Source organism: Clinocottus analis, unplaced genomic scaffold (genome assembly GCF_023055335.1).
Source record: "Clinocottus analis isolate CAN_PGR_092001 unplaced genomic scaffold, fCliAna1.0.p SCAF_16, whole genome shotgun sequence".
Classification (NCBI taxonomy): Eukaryota; Metazoa; Chordata; class Actinopteri; order Perciformes; family Cottidae; genus Clinocottus; species Clinocottus analis.
Window position 1 is genome coordinate 11865811 of NW_027175887.1, and position 23378 is coordinate 11889188.

Genomic DNA, 23378 nt, shown 5'->3' on the forward strand with positions numbered 1-23378 from the left:
TCTGGGGAGACGGCCGAGGGCATTATGTGCTGCTATGAATGATTCATCCCCTTCTATGGTGTATGTGCCTGGACTAGAAAACAAGGAAGTGGAGAGGGAGATGGCTGCAGGGAGGGGAGCTGAGGTGACAGGAGACAGGACATAGCCAGCGGTGGAGGACAGCAGTGGGGGACATGAACGAGGCATTACGGGCTTTAGGGTAAAAAAAAAAGAAAAAAAAACATGAATGCAATTTTCTGTCTGCTAATTTAGAGTAATCTTCCTGTGTGTGCAACAGTGACCACTACGTCCTTTCGTTAACATTGTGTATATACCGTATGTTGGTTATTTCCTTCAGGACAGTCTTTACCTCCAGTGGATTTCTGAAATGAATGCTCTCATTACGACTTAAGGGTGCACAGTCCTCAGGGTGCTAATTGTGATTCATCATCCGTGGAGAATCACATCCTATTGTCCCATTAATCTAAATACATTCCTTGTTTACTTCGTTGTTTCATTTATTTTATTCCTCCTCCTTGTCATACTGGATGTTGATTTTTTTTACTTTTTTTTTTTTACCAATAATAGAAATATATTTCTTCTTCACCTCTCATAAATCCATAACCACGCAAGCAGAAAACACTCAACACTCTCCTCGAGACGGTGGGACCCTTGAAACAATGTTATCTTTCCTCATCTAATTTCCCACGACCTGGAGTAGATTATCTGCCGGATGATTAAGACCTGCTGAATAATTAAGTGAACAATAACGCTAATTCATGAATAATATATCTGTTTATGATGGCGAGGCATAGATAGTGGTTGGCTGCGGTGCTGACAGGAAGATTGATGCTGTGGCCTAGATAAGATCTCTCCAGTGAGGGGATGCTGTTGACTGCGACGCTGCCCATATTCATTAGACCACTGTCATTGGCTCCTGAGCGTAATGACATACTTATGTATAATTTACAGGCACAACCCGAGGCAGAGGTGGCCTACGTGATGGAATGGAACAAATGGGCCTTTTTGGCACGAGGCATATGCAGTTTAGCTTTACAATATTTACAGTATGTTCCCATCGGTTGAGATCAATTACTGACTTCTCGTATGTTTTTCCCCTTAAATATGTATTTGTTTTTCTCCTGCAAGTATTGAATTTATTATCCATTCGCCGTTTGTTTTGTCGCTGTTATCTAACATCGTGTCTTGTATTGTTTTGTTTTTCAGCCGTGAGTGTTTGCGTGGGACCTCGTTGAAGACAAGATGACACATCAAAGAGTTCATCGCGATAAATAAGACATCTCCAACGCGCAGTGTGTCCAATATTTTTTCATAGGCGCATACAAGCCAGCACTAACGTGTGGCCTGTCACATGGGCAGATGGTGGACATGACAGTAATGTAAGCAGTGTGCTATGTACTGTGTGTGTCATGATACAGGTGTAATAAAGGCTTTCGAGCCCTTGTGTAGGAGTGTGTGTGAGGCGTTGCATCAGACACTTGTGCATGTGGACACAGACCGCGTGCTCCAGCTTCAACATCAATGAAACAACCCACCGCACCCTGATCTAGTCCAGTAGCACTGCAGAGCCTGCAGCACCTCAGCCGGTTTGATTACATTTGCGATTAGAGCTGTGGCTAAGCGACGGTGAATTATGCCCGAGCAGTTACCTTGCTGTAGCTGCCGGGGAAATGAAGCGGAAGAGGCTGCGTTTGTCCCCCTACTGCTGGCCTTGGAGGTCACTCACAGGAAGGAGACATTCATCACTCTGACACTTGGATGCTGTGGGGAGAAGAGGATTGTGTGTGTGTGTGTGTGTGTGGAAAGACTTTTACAGTATTATTCCACCCAACACTTTTGTGCTCCCAATAGTATTAAAGCACTATCCGTAGCTATGCTGTGTTTATGTCATTATTTACTGACTGTGTGGATCTACTCAGCTTACAGAGATGCTGTTGGTAATTTAAATTATGTTAAGATGCGATGGTTTAACACACACCTGCACTCCTTTGTGTCTGGTGAAAGTCCGGCCTTCCCTCTCTGTGTCTGGTCACTCTCCGATTTCTGTGCATATAATCACGGGTGGCAGACAAATATCGACCAGGGCCATTGTTGGCCCAAGTGTCTATTTGCTCACTATAAAAGACTCGTTATGCTACAACAGATTGATATCTTTTCCCCCAAGGACTTTCATCTCATCTCAAATGAAAATAGAAACAATCATAGCTGCTGGTGGGGCGACACTTTTAGCGCTGGATGTATGTCCCCCTCCACCCCCTCCCACCTAAAACAGCAGAGCGACCTTGGCAGGTGCCTTCTTTGTTGATTTTGAAGGATGACAAAGTGACGAGTTTGTTTCCATAGCAGACTGTGTCGTCTCTTCCTCCCAATGGTTCCTCTCTGTGTGTATCTGTCTGTGTTTGTGCTTTGAAGATGTAATGTTGGTCATAAGAGGAAAGAGAGCGGAAAGCATCTTGAAGATAGAAACAAGTAGAAAGAGACAGAACATACAAATAATGCACTGGGAAGGCAAATGAATATTTGCCGAAGCTTAATTGTTCAATTGAATCATTTGTATCAAAAGCCCACAATTATATTTATGCATACCATGAATCTGATTAGCACTGAGCGACACCCTGCAAATGCAACAAGGTCTGTATGGGGGGCTAATGCCCACCCACACAGCTCACGTCTGATTAGCTCGAAAGCACCATCGCTTATTTAGCTTTTATTAGCACACAACCTATGAACTGAAGTATCATGATGTATCTCTGGGACTTAATTGCTCAGTTGTTTCTTATTTGGGACTCAAACATCAGTGTGAAAATGTTGCTGAAAGAGAGAAACAAGGTTTGGTGAAACTATTGCAAAGCATGTTGGTTTTGTTAAGGATTTTTTGTGAATAGTTGTGTGGCTTTTTTGTGTGAAATGTATATATTTTGCGTACGTGTGATGTCTGGCCATGCAACAAAACAGGATTATCCTTTTCCACCTCTTCCCCATTTGCCAACATCGACCGTTGTCCCACTTACTATGAAAAATAAACATACATTACATCACTCTAGCACTTACACACTATGAGGAGTGAATGCTGTGCCAATGTATGGAAAGAAGTCATTTATATGGTAAGGCAAACCTGTTCCTCAACACATTTTAGATGAACACAATAAGATGCCAAGTTGTTTTTCTCTTAGCCCTGAAACGCTACAAAGTCTGAGCGAGTGGTCGTGCATCACTGCTGCCGTCATGGACTCCCTCCAGTTTGCAGAAGAATGACACTGATAGAAGCAATGTGATAATTGACTCACGCTGATGGACAGACTCTAGACAACTAAATGGTCACCTGCTGTCTCTCTATGCTTGAAACATGAGATTTAGCTTTGACTTGTGAAGCCTCCAGTGGTTTTCAGATGACTGCTCTGCTGAAGGAATAATACAAGCAGAAGAGGAGGAAGAGGAGGAGGAGGAGGAGGACATGTGGACCTATGCTGTGTTGTACTGTTCTCTTCATTTGTAAAGTGCACACATGGTGACTTTTTTTATTTTGTTGAGAACTTTAATGCATCAGTGCACATTTTGAACATCACATGGATTTTACATTCACATTACTTTTTGAATGATACATTATTGCTCCTATAAAAGTGATATTCAGGTACAGAAGTATTCAATTCGGCAACTACAAAAAAGTATTCTGAAATACTCCATTACACGTAAAAGCATTAAAAATGTAAACTACAGTAAATTAAGATATTGGCTTCATTTACTACTGTAGAGAAAAGTACTTGGAATTTAGAAAAATGGTGCGTGTGAATGTTACACCAATAATATTATGTTTATGGTTGTTAAAATATAGTTGTACTGTCGAGGTGCAGGTGTTTTGTATGTCAAATTGTAATCTGTAAAGTAACCAGTAATTACAACTTTTAAATACATGTAGTGGAGTTAAAGATACACAAACATTTAAATTGAAGTTGAGACGTGAAGAGTGGCATGAAATATGAATATTTAAGATCAGTAAAAAAAACTTTTTGTGTTAAAATTAGCATTGATATTTGATATGTAATCCTGAAATGATGATTAAAATACGTATTCATCTATTACGTTAAGCGACTGTTACACATAAACCTAAGACAGCACAAGTGTGGAGTTTTAGCTCCATCAATACAAACGCCTCTCTGCTGCTGGGAGATCTCCCAGACGAGACTCCTCCTCAGTGTTAAAGGACACTTTGATTGACGCCCCCTGCATTTCCCAGAGCGTGGGGCCCATATGGCAACGGTTCGGCCATTGAACTTAACCCTGTACTAGACGGGTCAGCTGGCCAGGGTCAAAATTGAATTCCTTCAATTCACATCGACTGCAACGTTCTCAGATCAATGCAGCTAACAGCCAAAGTGAAAACCGCCAGATCAGATTGTATTTTCTTTAACAACTTAACACTGTCACTTACACACAAGCACACACAAGGGACCAGTGCTCCATCCCTGCACGGGTCAAAAGCACAGCCTCGCCTGTAGAAAAAGCTCCAATGAGCAACAATGAAATAGAAAATACAATTTCTATGTACAATTCAATGGTTCTGTTCATTTGTAAACGAAACAAATATAAATATATACTGAATGAGTAAATATGCACGGGCTAGATGATTATTGACAGTATGTTCATGAAAATATGTCTAAATACTGAATATTTTAGTGTGTAGATTGATATTGAGAAAAACTAATTGTTCATGAAAAACTGCAAATTCATAATCTATAATGGCAGCGCTGCAAATGTCGGTGTTAAGAGAGGTATATTGACAGGGGTGTTACAGGTGTAGAACAAATGTATGTGGCATCCTGTCCATCCTACCAGCAATTGTATTGAACCTAAAGTGGACAATATGCCATCAAGCCAGAATAAATGCATTTACAGGTTATTATTTTCTTATGGAGATAAACTGTGTCATAACAAGTGAGTGAACCGCAATGAATAATTAGATATGAACTAAAATGCCATCTATTACGCCTGCACTGGAGCTGCAAACAATGAGCGGCTTTCCTGCTCAGATTTAATATCACATGTTGACCTAAATCTACCTGTTCGTGGGCTCCAAACACAGCTCTACTTATCACAGAGATCCAGCGAAGAAGAGCGTAGCTACCGGTGAACCATGAAAGTAATACGCCAGGTCCACAGAGTTCACCGTCCACTTCACTTTGACAAGCGCACAACCCGGGTAAGTACAATCTGTTCCCAATGTAGCACGGCCAACGTCAGCAAGAACACACTGGAAAGACGACATAAGTGTAACGAGCAGTTGAATCACTCAACGTGCTCGATTCACAGAACGGAAAAAACAGTCCAGTCTCTACCGCAGCAGTCGTTGCTAAGAAAACATTGACCAAGACACTCAACCCGAGTCACACAATTGTAGTTAAAATGCAAAACAAACAAAAAAATGCAGGATCACAATATTGGGGAATAGGTGTTTCAAATACTGTGAGACAATGGTATCACCCACGTAGTCACTGTGGAAACAACACACACACACACACACACACACACACACAAAACAAAAAATTGATTCAGGTAATCTATCTACTTCCGTGACACACAAAAGATTCATGACCAGAATGTGTGATTAGTGCGTCCTCTTCTCTTCACACACTTCTCCCCTTGTACTCCATCATCTTGTAGACTGAATAATTGTGTTTTGCCGCCGTCGCAGTAATGCATATACCTCAGATTATCCAGATGTGGGTGGCACTATAATCCATATGCCCTCGACACAAGTACAGATGGTTGTGTAATTGCGAGCACACGGTGGAGATCACCCTGCTTTGTAATCGGATTCATAGGAATTTCTTGTGGGTGTTCACCATTTGATGTTTCTAGAAACATTTCCCTATCAGATGCCACTGGCGTCTCATTCAGAGTGGACTTACGTATCCGCGAATGAGGGTATCTACTTCAGATCAGGCTCATTTATTTATACAGCCCACTGTCACAAATCACACATTTGCTTAAAAGGGCTTTTCAACACCATTCATCCTTCAAATAATTCCTTTCAAAAAAAATAATTGAGAACAGAAAAATGTATGCAATACATGTTTGTACAGAGTAGATAGAATAAATAAAAGGGAACTTACTCTATGAATAAAGAGGTGTCTACTGGATGGAATAACCACCAGCCAAACAAGGCCCTAAAAGGGTCAAGAAAATAGTCTGAACATTTTTATAGAACATATAACACACGTTATATAACATAAAGAACATAACGTTTAAATTAAACCCAGTGGTGGAAGTAGTAGTCAGTGCCTTAACTAAAAATAGCAATTCAGTAATACAAAGGTGCTGAAAGTAAAATGTAAAATGACACAAAGGTTTTGTGGAGTCAAAAGGTCAATATTTCCCTATGAAATGTGAAGTATAAGTAGCATAGAAGTACATAAGTACATTCTTAAGTTAAGTACTTGAGTACATGCACTTCATTACTTTCTACCACTGATTTGGTGTCACCCTAGCACACAATGTGTCATAATATAAATAACAAACACAGCAGCGGCACAGTGTGAAGCACTAAAGCGCACATCATTGTTTAACAGTAGGAACTGCGCCCTCTATTGGTGTCAACACGTATCACGGCTGCACAAACTGCAGAATGAGACGCGGTTATATTTATCCACGCCTGAGAATTAACGTCTCACACAAACGGTGGACTGATATACTCGCAAACTTTCGTTTCTAGCTTATACACTTATACGTGAGGAAAGGAAGCTGGAGCTCATCAGAGAGAGAGAGAGAGAGAGAGAGAGAGAGAGAGAGAGAGAGAGAGAGAGAGAGAGAGAGAGAGAGAGAGAGAGAGAGAGAGAGAGAGAGGGTGATGGAGGGGCTGCAGTTGTTATGGAAACGCCGTGGGTGGAGCGTTGGAAAAGTGGGACCAGTTTGTTTTGTTATTGAAGGTCACGTGGCAAGGTGAAGCTCCTCCCCCTCCCCCCGTTACCACCGATTCAACCGTCTCGAGCTGCTGCTCCGGTCAGTTACTACAAAATGGCTGCAGAGGCTCCGCCGCCAACGAAAACCTCCTGAACGCTTCATGGTAGGATTTATTCAGCCCCGCTTTGCACGACAGGTTGGCAACTTTCATCGCTTTTCGCTTTCGGAATTGTGCGTAATGTTAAAGTTCAATATGGCGAGTTGTAAAAGGGAACGCAAATATGTTCAGCTCAGCCCACTTTGACATCAATGTTTTCCTAGCTGCGAGTGCTCTTTATCGCAGTTAGGGGGATTATATATCGGTTACTGGCCGCAGCGCGGATGTCGTAGGTTCAATGTTGTGTTGGCTTCACGGTCACCCGGACTAGTTGGCCCAAAGCAGCACGGTGGCCTCGGTTCTTGTGACTCAAGGGCAACGTGTGTTGTTGCTTGCCGAGTTGTTGTATTTGGCCGACGTCGTTTGCTGTTGCACTGGTGTGTAGGAGTAGAGTTGACATGAAAATTGTTGCAGCTCATTCTCACCGAGACATGCTCCGCTCTGCAGGGTGAGTTGTGCCTGGATCCAACATGCATCACCTGACGGTCAGTAAACGCATCAGCGAGCCGACTTTACTTACTTTACATATGCCCACATATGGTTTTGACTTTCCTGGTTTCATTTACCAAGAATGTGTTTCCTGTGCATCCTTTTTTTTTTTTAAATCCGGCTTTCACGTTTGAAGAAGGTTTGAGAGGCTGCTTTTTAAATGCAGGAAATGCAAATGCTGAGATTAGAGAGCTGTTATGCCTTTCATTGCTTAGACATAACCTTGAGAGGGTTGTCGAAACGGTTGCAGGTACGCTTCATATATAGACCTTCTATTGGAAATCCAACATGTCAATCCAGAGTCCTGCAAACCGTGAGATATGTTGCATCTAAGATTGCTTCCTGTATTCCCTTCACCATAGAGACGAACATCAATGCCCGCCTCCTGCTGTAGCTCCTGCAGTGGCACACTCTCCTAAAGGAGAAAGCAGTGTGTACAGACTGGGAATGCCAGCACCCTGATGCATGTAGAGGGCAGGCTGACGTAAGCTTTGAGGCCCGCTGCTTTTACTAATGTGTTGGAGTCCTTAATTTGATTCTGGGTCTGGCACAGGATGAAGAGAAGGTGGTGGCAAAGGGAAAGAGGGTGGGGGTCTCCTCTTTCCCTGCCGGGTCAGGGGCCCCAGTCAGCACCCAAGCCTCTGAAAGAGGCAGTGTGTATTCACAGTGAGGCGCCAAAGGGGGCTTGATAACAAAAACAGGCCACTAAATACGGTGATTACTATAAGGCTTAGGTCACCGCCTCACTTTCAGTTCAAAACTCGATGGCTTTTTGCTTTTTTTCCTGCTGGACTAGCGGGCTGAGGGGCGTTTTGCCAGGTTGTGTCATTTGGTTTTGGCGAGTTGTTTGGTGTCAATGATCGGATGCTTAGCTTGGAGTCCTCAGTGGAAATGATGAGCTTGCACTCTGCGAAAAGCAGTTCATCGCTGTCAAAGATTTTTTAGACTTTCATAAAAAAGCAAGTTTGTGTGAATGCTAGTTGTATTCATCATGTGTTGGTTTTTCAAGGCTGGTTGGGTACTTAAGCTTTTCTTCTGATTAGATCTTTAAGGCTGTTACCAGTGCGCCTATTGTTTTTAATTCTAATTCTTTGTAATGGAGTGTCAGACTCTTGGAAGTATATTTTTGAGATGTATGCTACTTTTAAAGCATTTGCAACACTGCAGCTCCCTTCATTCAGGCTGTTACTCCACACAGATTCTGGATTTGTTTCAAGTTGTGTAGCAAAACTGTAGGAAAGCAGCACGATTGGAGTTTAAAAAGACATTTGTTTGGGACTTCCTTTGATCTTCTAAACCAATAAATTGCCCACCGGGTTTTCGTGAAAGAGTTCCCATTACTTTTAGAGCAGACGACTGACATTGGGCCTGGAGGCGGTCCTTTTTGGAGTGTGTCCACACAAGTTATTTTAGGGCCTGTTCGGAGTGCCAGGGCAGCAGCACAAGTTTTTCTTTTCCTCGTCGTTAGCGCGGGTCGGAAAGCATTACCATGACCCCACTGAGAATAGCTTCAAGTACTTTGGAGAGCGCAATCCTCTTTGCAGAGCGCAGGGACTTTGTTAGCGCGTACCAAGCAGTTTCTAAACCTCCACATGATTTCAAAGGTAGCTAATTTGGCGTTTTTGTTTTGGTGATGCATTTGTGGCTGTGCATTTGAAGTCAAAAGAGGCCGTCTTGCCCTACAGTGCGAGAGCAGAGCGAGCTGCACATTCTGCCAAAGCTGTAGCGGCTGCTGCTGTGGTTGCTAGCGAGCGCTCTCCCGAGGGCTCGCCGTGCTCTTGTTTGGCTTGCAGCGAAGGCATTCCTGGCTCCGTGCCCAGCGACTGCCGTCTAGCACCCCTTCCCCCATCCCTCACACATGCACACAAACCAGCCCCATCAGTCGCATCCCTCTCATCTTCATCGCTCCAATGTGGGGCAGCTCGGCATTCACATGTCCACAAATCACCTAGCGCACGTCGACTCTCCGTCCTCTGCTACTTAATTTTCTACAAATTAAACACTTGCTTTTATGAGGCTGTCCTTGGTATCTCCCCAATCAGACAGTTTTTTCTTCTGCCTTTTGCCTTCCTTTGTCAGCAGAGTGAGTGTCTGTCTGTTTTTAAGAGGGTGACCAAGCTCTAATCCTGTTGTTCTGACTGGAGGGTGTAATTCCACAACAGAGCTGAGCTCATTGACCTCCGTCCTTCATATCCACACAAGCTGTGCCTCCCCGCTACAAATGGCTGCTCCTGACGTAGCTCGGCACACTACCACGAGTATATCTTAAATGAAAACTGCAGTGATTTTATGCCTATTTAGATAGATGTGCAAGTATATTTACAGAGATGCAGCAGCACCCAAATGGGCAGGAAGGTACCGTCACCGCATCTCGCCATCAGCCAGCACATCTGTCCAATCCAGGCAGATGTTTGAAAATGACACAGCAGCTCTTGTTGAGAGAGACTCTCTCTGTCCTGCTCTGGGACCCAATGTTTCTTAAACTGAAATAATGTTGACGCTTTGCCCGGCCCTCACTCCCCTCATCCGGGTCGGAGGCCGACAGCAGCTCACATTAACTGGAGCATCCCTCTTACTCTCTGATCCTACATGACACAAGCCCCACTGATGCCTTTGAAAGGAGCAGCACCAGCTATATTTAGCACGGCAGCTGCACCAGCAGGTTCCATATCCAGCCCCTTAAAAATAAGTGTTTATGGTGATGTCGATGTAGATGGGTGAATGGGCGGAGGCGGTTTGTTTTTGTGTTGAAGCTATTTCCAACAACTTGATCTAATGCTCTTAATCTGAATTACAGTCCAGTCATGAAGAGGCTCTATTTATCATGCAGCCTATTTTCATTGCTGCTCTTTTGAGCCACCAGGCCTGGACTGCTGCAGGTTTGGCTGAATTCATTTTTCATCTCCTGTAAACATTGACGGCATGTGTGCTTAGCCGGCCAGGAGGCCCAGCGTGTGAGTGAGGGGTAGTCTAAAAATATTGCTAATTTGTTACAGTTGATACTTGCTTATGACATTTTCTGTTTTAGAGTAGACATTAATCTGAAAACATTAGGAGCAGGGCAAAAATATCCAGTTCAAACTGAAATGACTGGTCACAAGTTGTTTGTTAATTGTTGTTTGTATATTTAAACTGAACTGAACTCTATTGGTGTACAGTTCATTCAGATCAGACGTGGTTAGTGCTGTTTTGGCACCAACAAAATGAAGTATAAAGCATGTCTCCCAGAAATATATTAAATCATGTGTTGCCATGGCTGGGTAAAGTTCTTCAACGCTGTCATTTAGAGATGCACTTGTCAGGTTTCTGGGTAGATGCCAGTTTTCTATTTATTTATACTAACGGTGTTACTTAACGTACTCCGAAAGCAGAACACACTGGTTTCCTTTGAAGATATGTAATAATAGCAGTTCTCTACATCCATTCCTACTTGACTGTGTAACAGTTTCTCGATTTGTGACTGCAGTGTTAGACATGTAATTAAAAAGATAAAGAAACTTTGATCTTTGCAGTGAAGATGTCTTCGTTCTTCATTGTCACCTGTTTGCTCGCCGCTCATTCTGAGAGCAGAGGTGTCTGTGGCCTCTGGGAGGTGGAGGCAGCTGCTGCTGTTCTCAAAGTACTTTGCAAGATCAGTCTGGAAAACTAGTTTGCACCGTCACAGCGTGCAAAAAGTCTTGCTGTTGTTTTCGTAGAATTGTTCACACATTACGGTACACTTTCAGTTCAGTTGCAAATGAAGCAGAATGCAAGTGTGCATCAAGTTAAGGTGATAACTCGCAGGGTCTGGAGGAAAGTGCACTAACATATGTTCACTACTTTCAAATTTTAAACCAATAACAACCCTTTGTGTAAGCTCAACCTTGATATATCATTCATTGTAGCTCCTTTTAGCCAAATAAAAAACAACAGTGAGTTATATTCAATATAAAACCCCAGGTGACATTTTGCATTAATTTCCTGGACAACAAAGCTGAAACGTGGTGCGACTTTGACCTGTGCTACATAAAACGCTGACTTCTTGTAAACAAGTGTAGCCTACTGGATATTCCCAACATAATGTCCAGTATGATCCAACCTAGCCTCCTCCTTTATTTGTGGCCCTGTCTTAGCACCAAAGACTACCTACATGTTACTGAGAGGTATTTAAGATGCATTCTCTTTGGTTTCTTTGAACTCTCGGGGTGTTTCTGCTTTCTTACTTTCATATTTTCATCATTAAAGTGAAACAAATGTTTGTAATACAGCGTCATAACATCTTAATGTGAGCATCGTTTAATTTTCTTACAACTGTGGATGGTGGTTTCGAACCGCCTTCCTCATTCTTTGTTGACAAACAAATTGTTTGTCTTTTGAGGTCATGAAAAAACATTCAGGAAGGCGTAAAGGCATCTTTTTGATTTGTTTTGTGATTATTTAAAATCCTTTGCAGAACCCTGACTTTCATGACATGCTCAAAGCTGTGACTCAATAATTGTTCAATTATAAGCCCAGATTTGTGTCTGATGCTTGTCCAAGTTCATCTTTCTTCTGGTACTTCAATTCTATTTATTGAACCGCCACAATTAAACTGATTTCAGCGTGGCGGTTAAGGGCGCTGTCTGTCTCCACCTGACTGCTCGCCGGGCCCTCGGGGAGCGCTTGTTGCCAGGCAATGGCACACAGCGCTGTCGCCTGCAGCAGCATCGGCATGGCAGGAGAAAGGGCTGATGGTTTTAATTTCACATGTAAGGCCTGTTCCTCTTCCCTCTGTCCTTAAAAAACCCCTGGCTTTCATTTATTTGTTTAACTGTGTGGAGGATTAGGATGGATGAAGCTCTCAGCTGGGTGCACTTGCACTTGAAACTACGAGACATTGTCAGGTGGTTTTCAGATAGTGTGTGTCTGTTGTGAACACTTTTCCTCTTCGGAGTGCATAAATAATTTAGGGTCGACAATAAGCAGGTCGGTGGTGAGACTTTGTTAACAGATGAAAGGTGGTTATACCGTCTACGACCCAGAATACCAGCATGTGTTGTTTTTCTGTTGTCTGCCCTACATTTGAGTTGTGTTGGGATCCGTTGCTCTTGCTGTTGCTCGTGGAACCCCACTAAACTAGACCCGCAAGGCCTCCTTAATGGTTTCAAGAGCCAACCCCAAAGACCACCAAACCAAAACACATGCACACTTTGGACAGTTCAAAACATCTTAAAATGAAAAGTGCAAAACAAACCCACATTCTTCTACGCGCGGGATCTTGTGTATAACAACGGCAGCCAATGACAACATGGGTTTAACCTTGGAGAGCAACAACACAATGGAACAACGCAGCTAGGAAATCGCAGACCGCTTTCGCAGGTGTCCGCGTCGGGATAAAACCATGTTAATTTCTGTCTCTCTTTTTGTATTCAAGCTGTGAGAAGAAGCAAAAAAACACGAGAAGAGAACCATTTGATGGAAGATAAGAAAAAGAAAAAGCAAGAAGAGAAGAAAAAGAAAGAAGCTGCTCAGAAAAAGGTGAGCTGGCTGCAGACCCTCTCATTCGACACACACATCTTGTAGTTTGAGTTGCCTCTTCCCCGTCGTTTGATCAACACAACATGGGTGAAATACTGTGAACCCGTCGTTTAGTGTTAATTCGTTCATGGCCAGCATCCCCCAGCAATGACAAGAAAAGCTACCCGAGACACTCAGTACATCCACTTCCTTTTTCCTCAGCTAATCTCAGATGACGCCATGTGTACTATTATAATGTTAGGTAGTGCAGTTGAAAGCACAAGTCTTGAAGCTACAGCACATCGAGAACATGTGTGTTGTCACGTGTGTTTCCTCAAGCATTAACCAGAACTTTATGTAGTTGTCATCTTTGTCTTCACCCAGCAGCTCCCCACACACTTCTGCCCCTCCTCCTCACAGTTTCCGTCAGTGGGTCATCTGTTCCCAGTGTTTGCCTGCTGTTCTTAGCAACACATTTTATGTCTCCTTGACCCCTCTTGTCAGTGCTGGTGAAAGTATGTCCATGTATGTTCTTCTTAATGTATGAGCGGAGCAGTTGCGCCATCTATTTTACTCCCACTCCGGCCACAAGCCCAATGAACCCGCTCACCCTGTCGAGCAGCAGGAATGAACGTGAACCTTTTAGCATTTCAATAGACGAGCAAAACCAGTCCCTGAACATTTTGTTCCGATTGCCCCGGCCAGTCGCTGCAGAGCTGTCGTGCAGCTGGAGAGCCAGCCAATGCGACTCAGATGTTGACGGCACATTAACATTTAGCCACAATTTTCACATTTACAAGGTGCTTATTGCGTCACAAGTTATTCCGAGTTGTCTTTCTACGTCTAATATATTTCTTTATCTTCTTTTCTCAGGCCACAGAACCGAGAACCAAAGGTGAGTTGTGGCTTCTTGTGTTCGACTAAAAAGGGTGCCTCTTTCATTTCAATTCTTTCCATTTCTTTGATTGTAAATATTACTTTGCTTTGTGATACAACCTGGTGCTCATGCAAATATGCAAAGTTTCACAATGCAGGCGAATACATCTATGTCTGCCTTGAGTTTGTGGTACGATGTGTTCAAACAGTAGGGAGTGTGGGTGTGTTAAAGTGTGTATCGTCCTAATTAGATAAAAAACTAATTTGCAGGATTACTTTTTTTGTGCCTCAGAAGCTCAATTTACCCTCTGTTCACTGCTGTGCAACATCGAGGTAAAGCAATAGCTTTCATTGTAGTAAAACATCTTTTAACTGAAAATATTGACAGCAGCCAGGTAGCTTGTACTACCGCTGCCAAAATGGAGGCCAGGTGCCCACACAAGACTAATAAGGATCAGGGGGATGGTACAGCTGCTCCTCGGGCCTTCTTGTGGGCTCCTCCATCGTACCTATGAGGGTATAGGTGAGAAAGGAACCTCGGGAGAGAAGAAAAACAGAGCGAGAAAACCCAAAAAACAAACCTTTAAAATAAGAAGAGGTGAATAAAGTGGACTTAAAGGTGACTTCTGAAGTGAAGATTGTGTTTAGCTTGCAGGTTTTGCTCTGTGGCAGCTGCAGAGCCACTCATTTGTTTCCCGAGCCAGGGCTGTTAATGACCAGAGAGAGGCGGGTAGACGGTGTTGGACAGTCAGTTATCCCAGCAGCAGATCTTCTGCTCGAGACGAGCTGCCAGATGGGACTTAATGTCTAGTAAAGGATAGGCAGGGGGGAATCTGATTAGATCTTGTGGCGGACTTTGGCAGCTCGGCCTCACTGGCAGCGAGCGGAGAGACACCTAATTACAGCGCGAGTGTCTTCCTGTTCGGACAAATGTGTACGTGTGAGTTTGGAAGCCAGTTTTGTTTCGAACAGTAAAAAGGTGTAAGTTCTCCTCTTAGTACACACTCCTGTGAACTCTCTGCTGTCGTGGGTCAGTGCTTTGACCTCCCACTCGCTCCCTGAAGGATGAGTTAATGAGGCTGTAACGTCACAGAGGTGCCCCCTCCCTCCTTTTATTCCCCTCCCTCGTCTGAGTCACTTTCAGGCCCTCACAGTGTGCTGCACTAATGAATGTGATCTGGGTTTGGCTGTGTTCGCATTCTCTTTGTCCCTTATCTACTTTGTGTTGTTTCACAGCATGCACAAATTGACCTATATACTACTCTTTTCTCCCTGTTTTCAAACTAGGCTGTGATATGCACAATTATTTTCTTGGCTGCTGCTCATAAGGCCGATGTGCCATGGTCTAATTTTACTGTGATCTTCACCCCTTTTAAAGTTCACGTTTGTCTGTTCAGCATGTTGTACATACTCGTGTACTTGGATATGCTCGTGTTCAGCCATGTGACACTTTGGTTTGTTTCCTGTAGGATTATTTATCGGATTTTTGCAACTGATAATTTAAAATAAGGTGATTATTACTTATCCCCCCACAAATTCATCTCAGTCAGAGATGCAGAAGGATCTCGTAAAATCTCAACTCAAAGAATATTGTTGTTATGCCAGAGATGTGACATAAAAACAATAAATTGTCAAAAAGGAAATCATATTTTGGACATAATGAGTTACTAGTTGACTAAGAGAGGCAGATTGTATCCGGTCCTAATGAAGGGTACACTGGGAACTAATTAGGAGAACATTGTTAGCGCGTAGGCTGAATAAACAGGCATCCGCACACAGGAGATCTCCAGTAAGACCCCAAGCACCATAGTAACACTACACCACCTCCTGTCTAGTCGAGCAGAGAGGCCCATTTTGGGACCAGCAGGAGGGAAATGGGAGCAGAAGAAGGTGGGCTGGAAGCAAAGAAATGGGCTGAATTGTAGTAGTTACATTTTTGCAAAGTGTAGGGAGGCTGCTGCTAAAACCTAAAACACGGTGCCTTTGGTCGGTTTGAGAGGACGAGAAAAGGGCCGGCGAGAGCAAAAGAAGCAGAGGGAGGCATGTGAAACTGTGAGAATGCACGCTAGTTTCCTGTTTGCCGGCACAGCTGAGGGGGCCCTTTTGTAGGATACTTCTCCTGGCTCACCTCTCAGACGCACTCTCACTCCACCAGTCCCCTTACTTGACCAGCAGCATACGTATATTGTGTGCTGGTGCAAACACACACATGGTTTTACTTATACAGTTGTGCATTGCTACTCACAAATACAACACAGACTACTCTCTTCCTCACAAAACCCACACTTGGAATATTGTGAATTTCAATTGCAGGCGAAGCATGTTCACCTCCAAACGCTGAAATGCCTTTAAGAGGGCTTCAACACTTAACCTGGTGCGTTTGCATGGTTCGTTTGGGACGGAGTGAAAAATGTTGAACTCTGCAGTGGACTAGATAACTGCTTCATCGAGGACTGAGGTGCAGTTAGTTTAGTGGGTTGAAAGTGAAACGGTCCAACCAAAAGATTTTATGATTGAAGAAATGTGATTTTTTTTTTGGTGGCAAAAACAAAGGCTGAACAATTTTTAAATCCATTTCCTGACTTTGAACTGTTTATGAAGTCATTTTCATAAGAGATCTGTATGTGTGCATAAAAAAATAGTTGAGGCAGAGGTGTGAAGAGCTTGTGTCCTACTTGTAGTTTGGTGGTTCTTCATGAGAACTGAGTGAAACATAGTGATCACTCGGTTACGCTTGAATTGTAATCTTAATTGTAAATTTCATTGAATTGTAAATGTTAATTCAAAAGATTTTTTTTTGGGTGGGAACATTCATTATTATTTATAAAATAAAATGGAGGTGTCTGGTTAATTGTTCATCAGAGTGACGGCTAGTGGAAAGAAGCTGTTTGTGTGTCTGGTGGTTTTGGTTATTGGCCCCTTCACAGCTATTGTGTACCATAACAACACAAACAGGCCTTCTGCCGTCAACAAGCTGAACTACAGTTCATTTCTAAGGGTTAATTACCTATTGTGTTTCTATTCATGCTTGGTTTTATTTATTTTTATTTATCCCCTTTTTAAAAGAGGGACACAACATACATACACACCAAGACGTACATTTACATAGCCCCATAAAAGATAACATTATTATAAAGTAGTGTCGCGGCAGTAATTTCATAACAGATTAATTTGCCGTTTCACATTCACTTAATTACGCCCAACGCTTTGTGTTGGAGAGTCATAAATTGCGGCGTGATCAGGGGGTAATTTATAGCAGCGTGCTGCTTGTCATCGTCACCGCCTCTTCTGCATGTCGCATCCCAAGGAGCGCCGCTTAAATAAATGCAGCAGCAGCGATGATAAACCACATTTTTAAAGAGCAACACGGGTAATGGCTGGATTCTGCTGTTGTGGAGTGTGACGCTATAAATTGCCTATATGAGCCTATCTTTATGAAATGTCTTTTGAGAGTAGAGCGTTATCTGAAGAGTCACACAGATGATAGAGTGAGCCTCTGAATGATGGATAGTCACATGTCTTTTTCTTTTGGCTAAACACGGAGGTTAGTGGGTCAGAAATGTGTTTATCTTCCTGTAAGTGGTGAATTAAATGAAGAGAGGGAGAGAAATGTCTGAAACTATAATTTGACTGTTTCTCCAACACTTTGTAATGTAGAAAAAGGTCATACAGGGATAGCTATTTTCACATTGAATAAAACAAAGTTTTTTTTTTGTATCGCAAGGTAACATTTTCTGGAGGACCCAAAAAAAATGCAGCCTCTTGCAGTTTCCGTACGAAGCCAATATTGCAGTCTCAATAATTTTCCAGTGAATTGTGTTGGCCCAGCGGGTGCTGCACAGGTCAGGAGGACAGGACATTCCACTCTCTTTCACACATCACTTCCTCTAAACCATAACAGACAGTGAAATCTGGTCTGCCTGCAGCTTTTGGCACAAAAGGCCATGGACAGGGGACTGATGAGTCCAGGGAGTGAGTGAGTCTGTCTGTCTGTCTGTCTGTCTGTCTGTCTGTCTGTCTGTCTGTCATCTGACTCTTATTGTGGCCCTTTTGCATGTTGAGAACGGTTCAGGTGAGAAACACGTATTAAAAGTGAGAGTAATCACTGATGACTTACAATGGGTTGTATCACACAGGTGTGTAATTATGTTGCTCCATTCAGAAATCTATTTATAAATGCTCCGACCTAAATAGCCTTGTGTTGTTTTTAGTTGTTTTTTTTGCACTGTGCTTTTAGATATCAAGTGCTTTTAAATGGCAGTTTTGTCTGTGTGGAATGTGATGCGAGGGAAGGATTTCACTCTTAACTACAGTGTCATATTTATTCACTTCTAATTAAGTCCTTTAATCTTCTCTCTTGTGAGGCTCAGTGCTCACATTTTAAAGCCCACAGGAGAAAAGAGATGGAGAAACCCTGAAGACATGCCTCCCCTCCTCGCTCATGATTCGTTGACACTCTTTCTGCTGCCTCCTCTTCAATAGACATCTGATAGGGATTTAGCAATTTCCGTGTTTCCTTTTCTGCTTCAATTAGAGTAGTTTAGTGTGACACTTTGATGGCAACACCAGATTTACGTTTTTTAAGATAACGCATGTATCATAGAATAAAAGGATACATTTTTGTGTTCATGCAGGGTTTTTTATTCAGTCTAGGAACTAAATCAGCATTCTCCAGATTCCTCCAGATTGGATTTCTTTGTTGATCTTTGTTCTGTCGTCTTGTTGATACAGAATTTGTAATTGTGCTGACATTGTTTTAAACAAAAGACCAAACGATGGAGTTGATTGATACCAGCAACACAGTTAATATTTTATTAGAGGAACAATATGTTCTTTGGGTAGTTTGTAAAAGCTTCAGTCAGGCCATAACTTGGCTGGTTAAAAAGCTTGGCTATGGGAAGCTGATAATCACTAACAAACTTAACGTTTTCATGTATATCTGTGTTTACTCAAAGGCGACCCACTTTGATGAATGGAAAGCAGAGTCAGCATGGTGCTATTATTATTAAACCTCGAGGTAGATGTGCACTGATTTTATTGCAATCGGCCGTGATCCATCACCCTAGCACTTTTGCTCAGGGCCACATTTGAAGCTTCGCCGGTGTAATTGTTAAATGGCTGGCTCTCTGCACAGTATTCCACCAAAAGGCCTTCTGACTTTAAAATGTTGAAATGCATGCACACCAGAGCAGCACCCTTTTTGTTTGGAAAAATCCCTGGCTACGCAGGGTCTTCTGTTTAACTGTCATGTTGCTAAGAAATGGAGTTTCTGATAATATCAGCTGATAACATCAGCTGATATTTGAAGACCCATGTGCAATCAGGAGTGTGTAATTTGATGAAATGCATGCATGAATTCACAACTTGTAAAACTGTTGCTGCAATTGTTTTACAATGGGTCCATAAAGCATCTGAATATTACAGGTACTTTAAATGATACTTGCACAGGTTAGTCTACCTTTTCATATAGTTAAAGGTTTTCCTGTGAGTCCTCCTAAACACCTCCATGGGGCCGCACATTTAAAGCTCACTCACAGAAGGATCTTTTATCTTCAAGGTCCTGTGGCTTGTTCTTCTTCCTTCACCCAAGAGGGGGAAAGAAGGGCACCATCAATGCTTTCCACACTCTCTCTTTTTTCCTTAACATCCCCTGAACATCTAGGTCTTAAACAGTCAGGCATTTTCTCTTAGAAAATTAAGACCCCTTTTAAAGTGGAAAATGAGATGTCTTTCTCCGCATGAAGCGCACACAGCCCCGAGCCCACGGTTTGATGTGCATCTTTGATGAACTGGGAATTCTCTTGTGCACTTGCACAGCTGAGGACTGTGTTTTTGTAAATAGGCTGTCAGAGCAAGTGACTCAGATCTCTTTTTACTCTTATTTCACTACAAAAGCGCTGTCTTGTGAGACTCGTGCTTAAAGCCGCACCTCCCTGATGCCAAACGGTATTTATTTACGTGTTTGTTTCGGTCTACTGATCCTTTTCCTCATCAGATTTTCATAATTAACATAATTGCAATCATTAGAACATTGTGTTTTGTTGCAACAATCCCTTTCATGTTACTTAATGTGCAGGACTTGTGTCATTGTTGAGAAAAACAATCCTGCGCAGCGTGGCGTACTGTAAACAAATAGTGTTTTAAGTGTAAGCGGATTTAGACCCGAGCTGGTTTCAGGCAGTGAGGCTCGAGCTCGCAGTGCGCATACAGGCTGGAGACGCACACCATTCTCTTCACCGCTTACCCTGCCTGCTCTACCTCCTTCCCTTCCGCCTGTACGTCAGCTCTCTGTTTCGCTCTCCCTCCTCGTCTCCTCGCTTTTATTGGCTGATGCAGCAGCCAGCCAGCTTCCCCCTTCCCCCAGCTTCCAGAAGGATCTACGTCACACATGAGAGTCCCAACTGTACAGCGATTGCCTTCATAGCTGTTAGTATACGTTGTTAAGAGGAAAATCCGCTCTTAAAATCAGCGGGGAGAGGTACCACCCCTGCTCGAGTAATAATGACAGGAGAATAATAGTAGATCACAGTTAATGGAGGAGAAAGCAAGAGGAGGTGGGGAGGGATGGAGCACAAGAACGGAGAGGAAATGGAGCAGATGTGGTGAAATCCTATGAGAGGCGAGCTCCGGCTCGAGAGCGTCTCCCCCCTGATTCCTGCAGGGAGAGGGACACACACACTCGCACACAGACGGATGTGTGTGAAACTGAATCAGACCGTGCAGGCATTGTTTGTAGTTTATCGAGAGCCTGCGGTACTGGGGGCAAAAAGTGACGCAGGGAACCCCCGCACCCTCACACACACACACACACACACACACACACACACACACACACACACATGACGGACACAAACGAGGAGTGATTGCTGGTTGTGTATGAGCAAACATGTCTGTCAGTATTTACAAGACTGTGTGAAAGTATATTCCGCGACACCATCCTGTCCTCTCCCCTCAGTGTGGGCCTCAGCATTACATAACTCTTTGTTTTTGTGTGTGTCAGGGTGGCTGCATGTGTGCGAGTTATTCATTGCTTCACTGCACACACTCGGGACCGCAGCCAATGTCAAAGCACTGCTCTTTAAAACTCATTTCAGCCACACAAAGAATTTATTTTTCTTTTGGTTGCTGTCTTGACAAGCCCCCCCCCCCCCCCCCTCCCCCATCGTCCTCCCACCCCGCTTCCACCCTCTGGGTTTTATTACCAGCTAAAAACTCCAATCCCATTTCGGCTGAGTGCACACAATGTCAGATCAGCTGATGTTTGGGTTTGTTCTCGTGCAGTTTGTGTAGGTTTCAAACGCTTTTTGTTGCATCCTGTTTACATTCTAGTTTACCAGCTTATTCTATTATGTAATGAAAAGTACTGAGGCGATTACCCAGGGTGCTTCGTGTCCCATGATGCATCTCACCCAGCAGCGGCTATGTGACCCTGAGCTGATCATCCTGTTTGACTTAGTGGTGACCTCTAACCTTGCACTTGCGACAGGATATTAGCCCGCGGATGACTTCACACTTAATAGCGTTGGTTAATTTGTTTGCCATTGTTTACGAAGGAAATAAAGTGGCATTCCTTGTTTCTGGCATGCGAATTTGAATGTGGATCGGCCATTTAAAGCTTAAAGGCTTTAATTAATAATTATTTTAACAACAATGTATGCAGTTGGTGAACATAGTGGAGCAGCTGAAAGAACCAGGTGTTTCCCTCTGAAAAACAGAGCTAAAGGAGAGTGAATATTGAACGAACATCCGCTTGGTGGCTAGAAACATGACTCCAAATGAAAGATAAAGTTCCTCCGTAACTGCTGGATGTGTAAATATGTAGCTGTTTGCTAATATGTTTGAATGTCAATGTCCTGTGTGTGTGTGTGCGTGAGAGGAAGAAACGCACACTCTGTTGCTAAGGGTAACTAAAGCTAGTGGGCCGAAAGCACTTGGCTACAGCAATTTATAACTAACGGCTTTGGTGATCATTTCAGGGGCCATAACCTGCCACAAACCATGAATAGCGTATGCTGATGGGGCTGAGCACTCAATACAGCGCTGTCCCGATGGAGACGATAGCCCACAATAATGCAGCGGGCAGATCTCAGTCCATTATCTTGTACTTGACCTCTTCAGCACTTCTAATCTGTGACGAGGCACCGTGGCAGACTGAGAGAGTTGTGTGTCTTGGCATCCCTAAAGGCTGAAGGTTTATCACAGTACCACCCCGAGGTTATTACACTGCTTTAAAGAGCAGCCTTATGTGTGGACTGAGAAGAGACGGCATATTTTATGCTTTTCTCCTCGTTGGCCTTAACAGTATGGTCCTCATCCAAAAGGGACCATGGCTTTCAAAAGAAGTGGAGGACATGGTCAGCCACAGCAGCTTTCAGGAAAAGACTTGCGCTATAGTAATGATTGTTTTCTTGTGTTTATATATATATATATATATATATATATATATATATATATATATATATATATATATATATATATATATATATATATTATTAATTGCCTAATGAGACAATATTTGTTTTGGCACCAGTGTGCGTTGACCGACTCTGCCTCTTCCTAATGCTCCTTTACCTCCCTGCTCCCTTGTTACCTGTCTGTCCCTGTGTCCCCCTCACCCTCCCTCCCCCTCCCACCTCTACAGTGCCAGACTCTGCCAAGCAAGACCCCGCCCCTCCTCTTCCCCCCATCAGCCCCAGTGCCGTCCCGTCTGTACCCCCAAGCAGTGGCAATGGCAAGCGCGCCCCCTCTGGAGGTCAGCCGCAGACAGCACAGCAGCCCCAGAATCTGCTCCAGCAGCGCTACCCGCCAAGAGAGGTGCCCCCACGCTTCCGCCAGCAGGAGCACAAGCAGCTGTTGAAGAGGGGCCAGCCTCTGCCCGCCGGGACTCTGCCTCTCACCACGACGGGACATCCCGCCACTACTGAACCTGCAGCAGCAGCCATACACTCCTCTCTCTCCTGCTCCTCTTCCTCCACAGCCAGCCTGCCTACAGGTCAGCCGAGACACTCTGTTGGCGACACACTGTCTCTTCATTATTTTTTTTTAGCGGTTTCAAAGGGAAATGCAAATAACGTGTATTGGAAAAGGGTTTTGGATTTCTTTACATGCGGCAGTAGGTGTTGAAGAGTTGAACTACTTTGATATTACTTATCATACAGTCTCACATTGGGTGTATTTGCCAATTTTCATGCGCAATCCTTCCTGACAGGGGTTTGACTCTGGTTGTGCCCCACACTGGTTGTGTTTTGCATGAACGGGCATTGGAATTCTTGACTGACGGTGGCTATATATCTACTTGTATGGCACTGTGATTGTAACACGGCATTTTGCATGAGGAGCATTGTTAAGGCACCTTGCATCACAGGTGCTGCTGTTTATTTTCACTCTGCCTTGCTGGGAATTAGAAATGAGGATAGTGGAGTACAGGGATTGAGGATGCAAAGTAAACACAGCTGGCTATCTCTGTATGTGTGCGTATGTTTTA

General features: G+C 43.5%; 1 protein-coding gene across 8 annotated transcripts in view; it reads left to right on the top strand.

Moving 5' to 3' along the window:
* The first annotated feature begins 6937 nt into the window (after positions 1–6937).
* The window catches only part of tnrc6c1 (trinucleotide repeat containing adaptor 6C1), a 39771-nt gene continuing 23330 nt past the window's right edge, over positions 6938–23378 (top strand). For 6 of the 8 annotated variants that reach the window (XM_068578129.1, XM_068578131.1, XM_068578134.1 and 3 more), the window contains exons 1-4: positions 10346–10422; positions 12936–13039; positions 13892–13913; positions 22536–22886. In XM_068578129.1, the coding sequence (XP_068434230.1) occupies positions 10368–10422; positions 12936–13039; positions 13892–13913; positions 22536–22886 (532 nt within the window). In that variant the 5' untranslated portion in view covers positions 10346–10367. Of the gene's footprint in view, positions 7094–10345; positions 10423–12935; positions 13040–13891; positions 13914–22535; positions 22887–23378 lie in introns of those variants that run through there. The other 2 variants (XM_068578132.1, XM_068578133.1) reach the window with 2 other exon arrangements.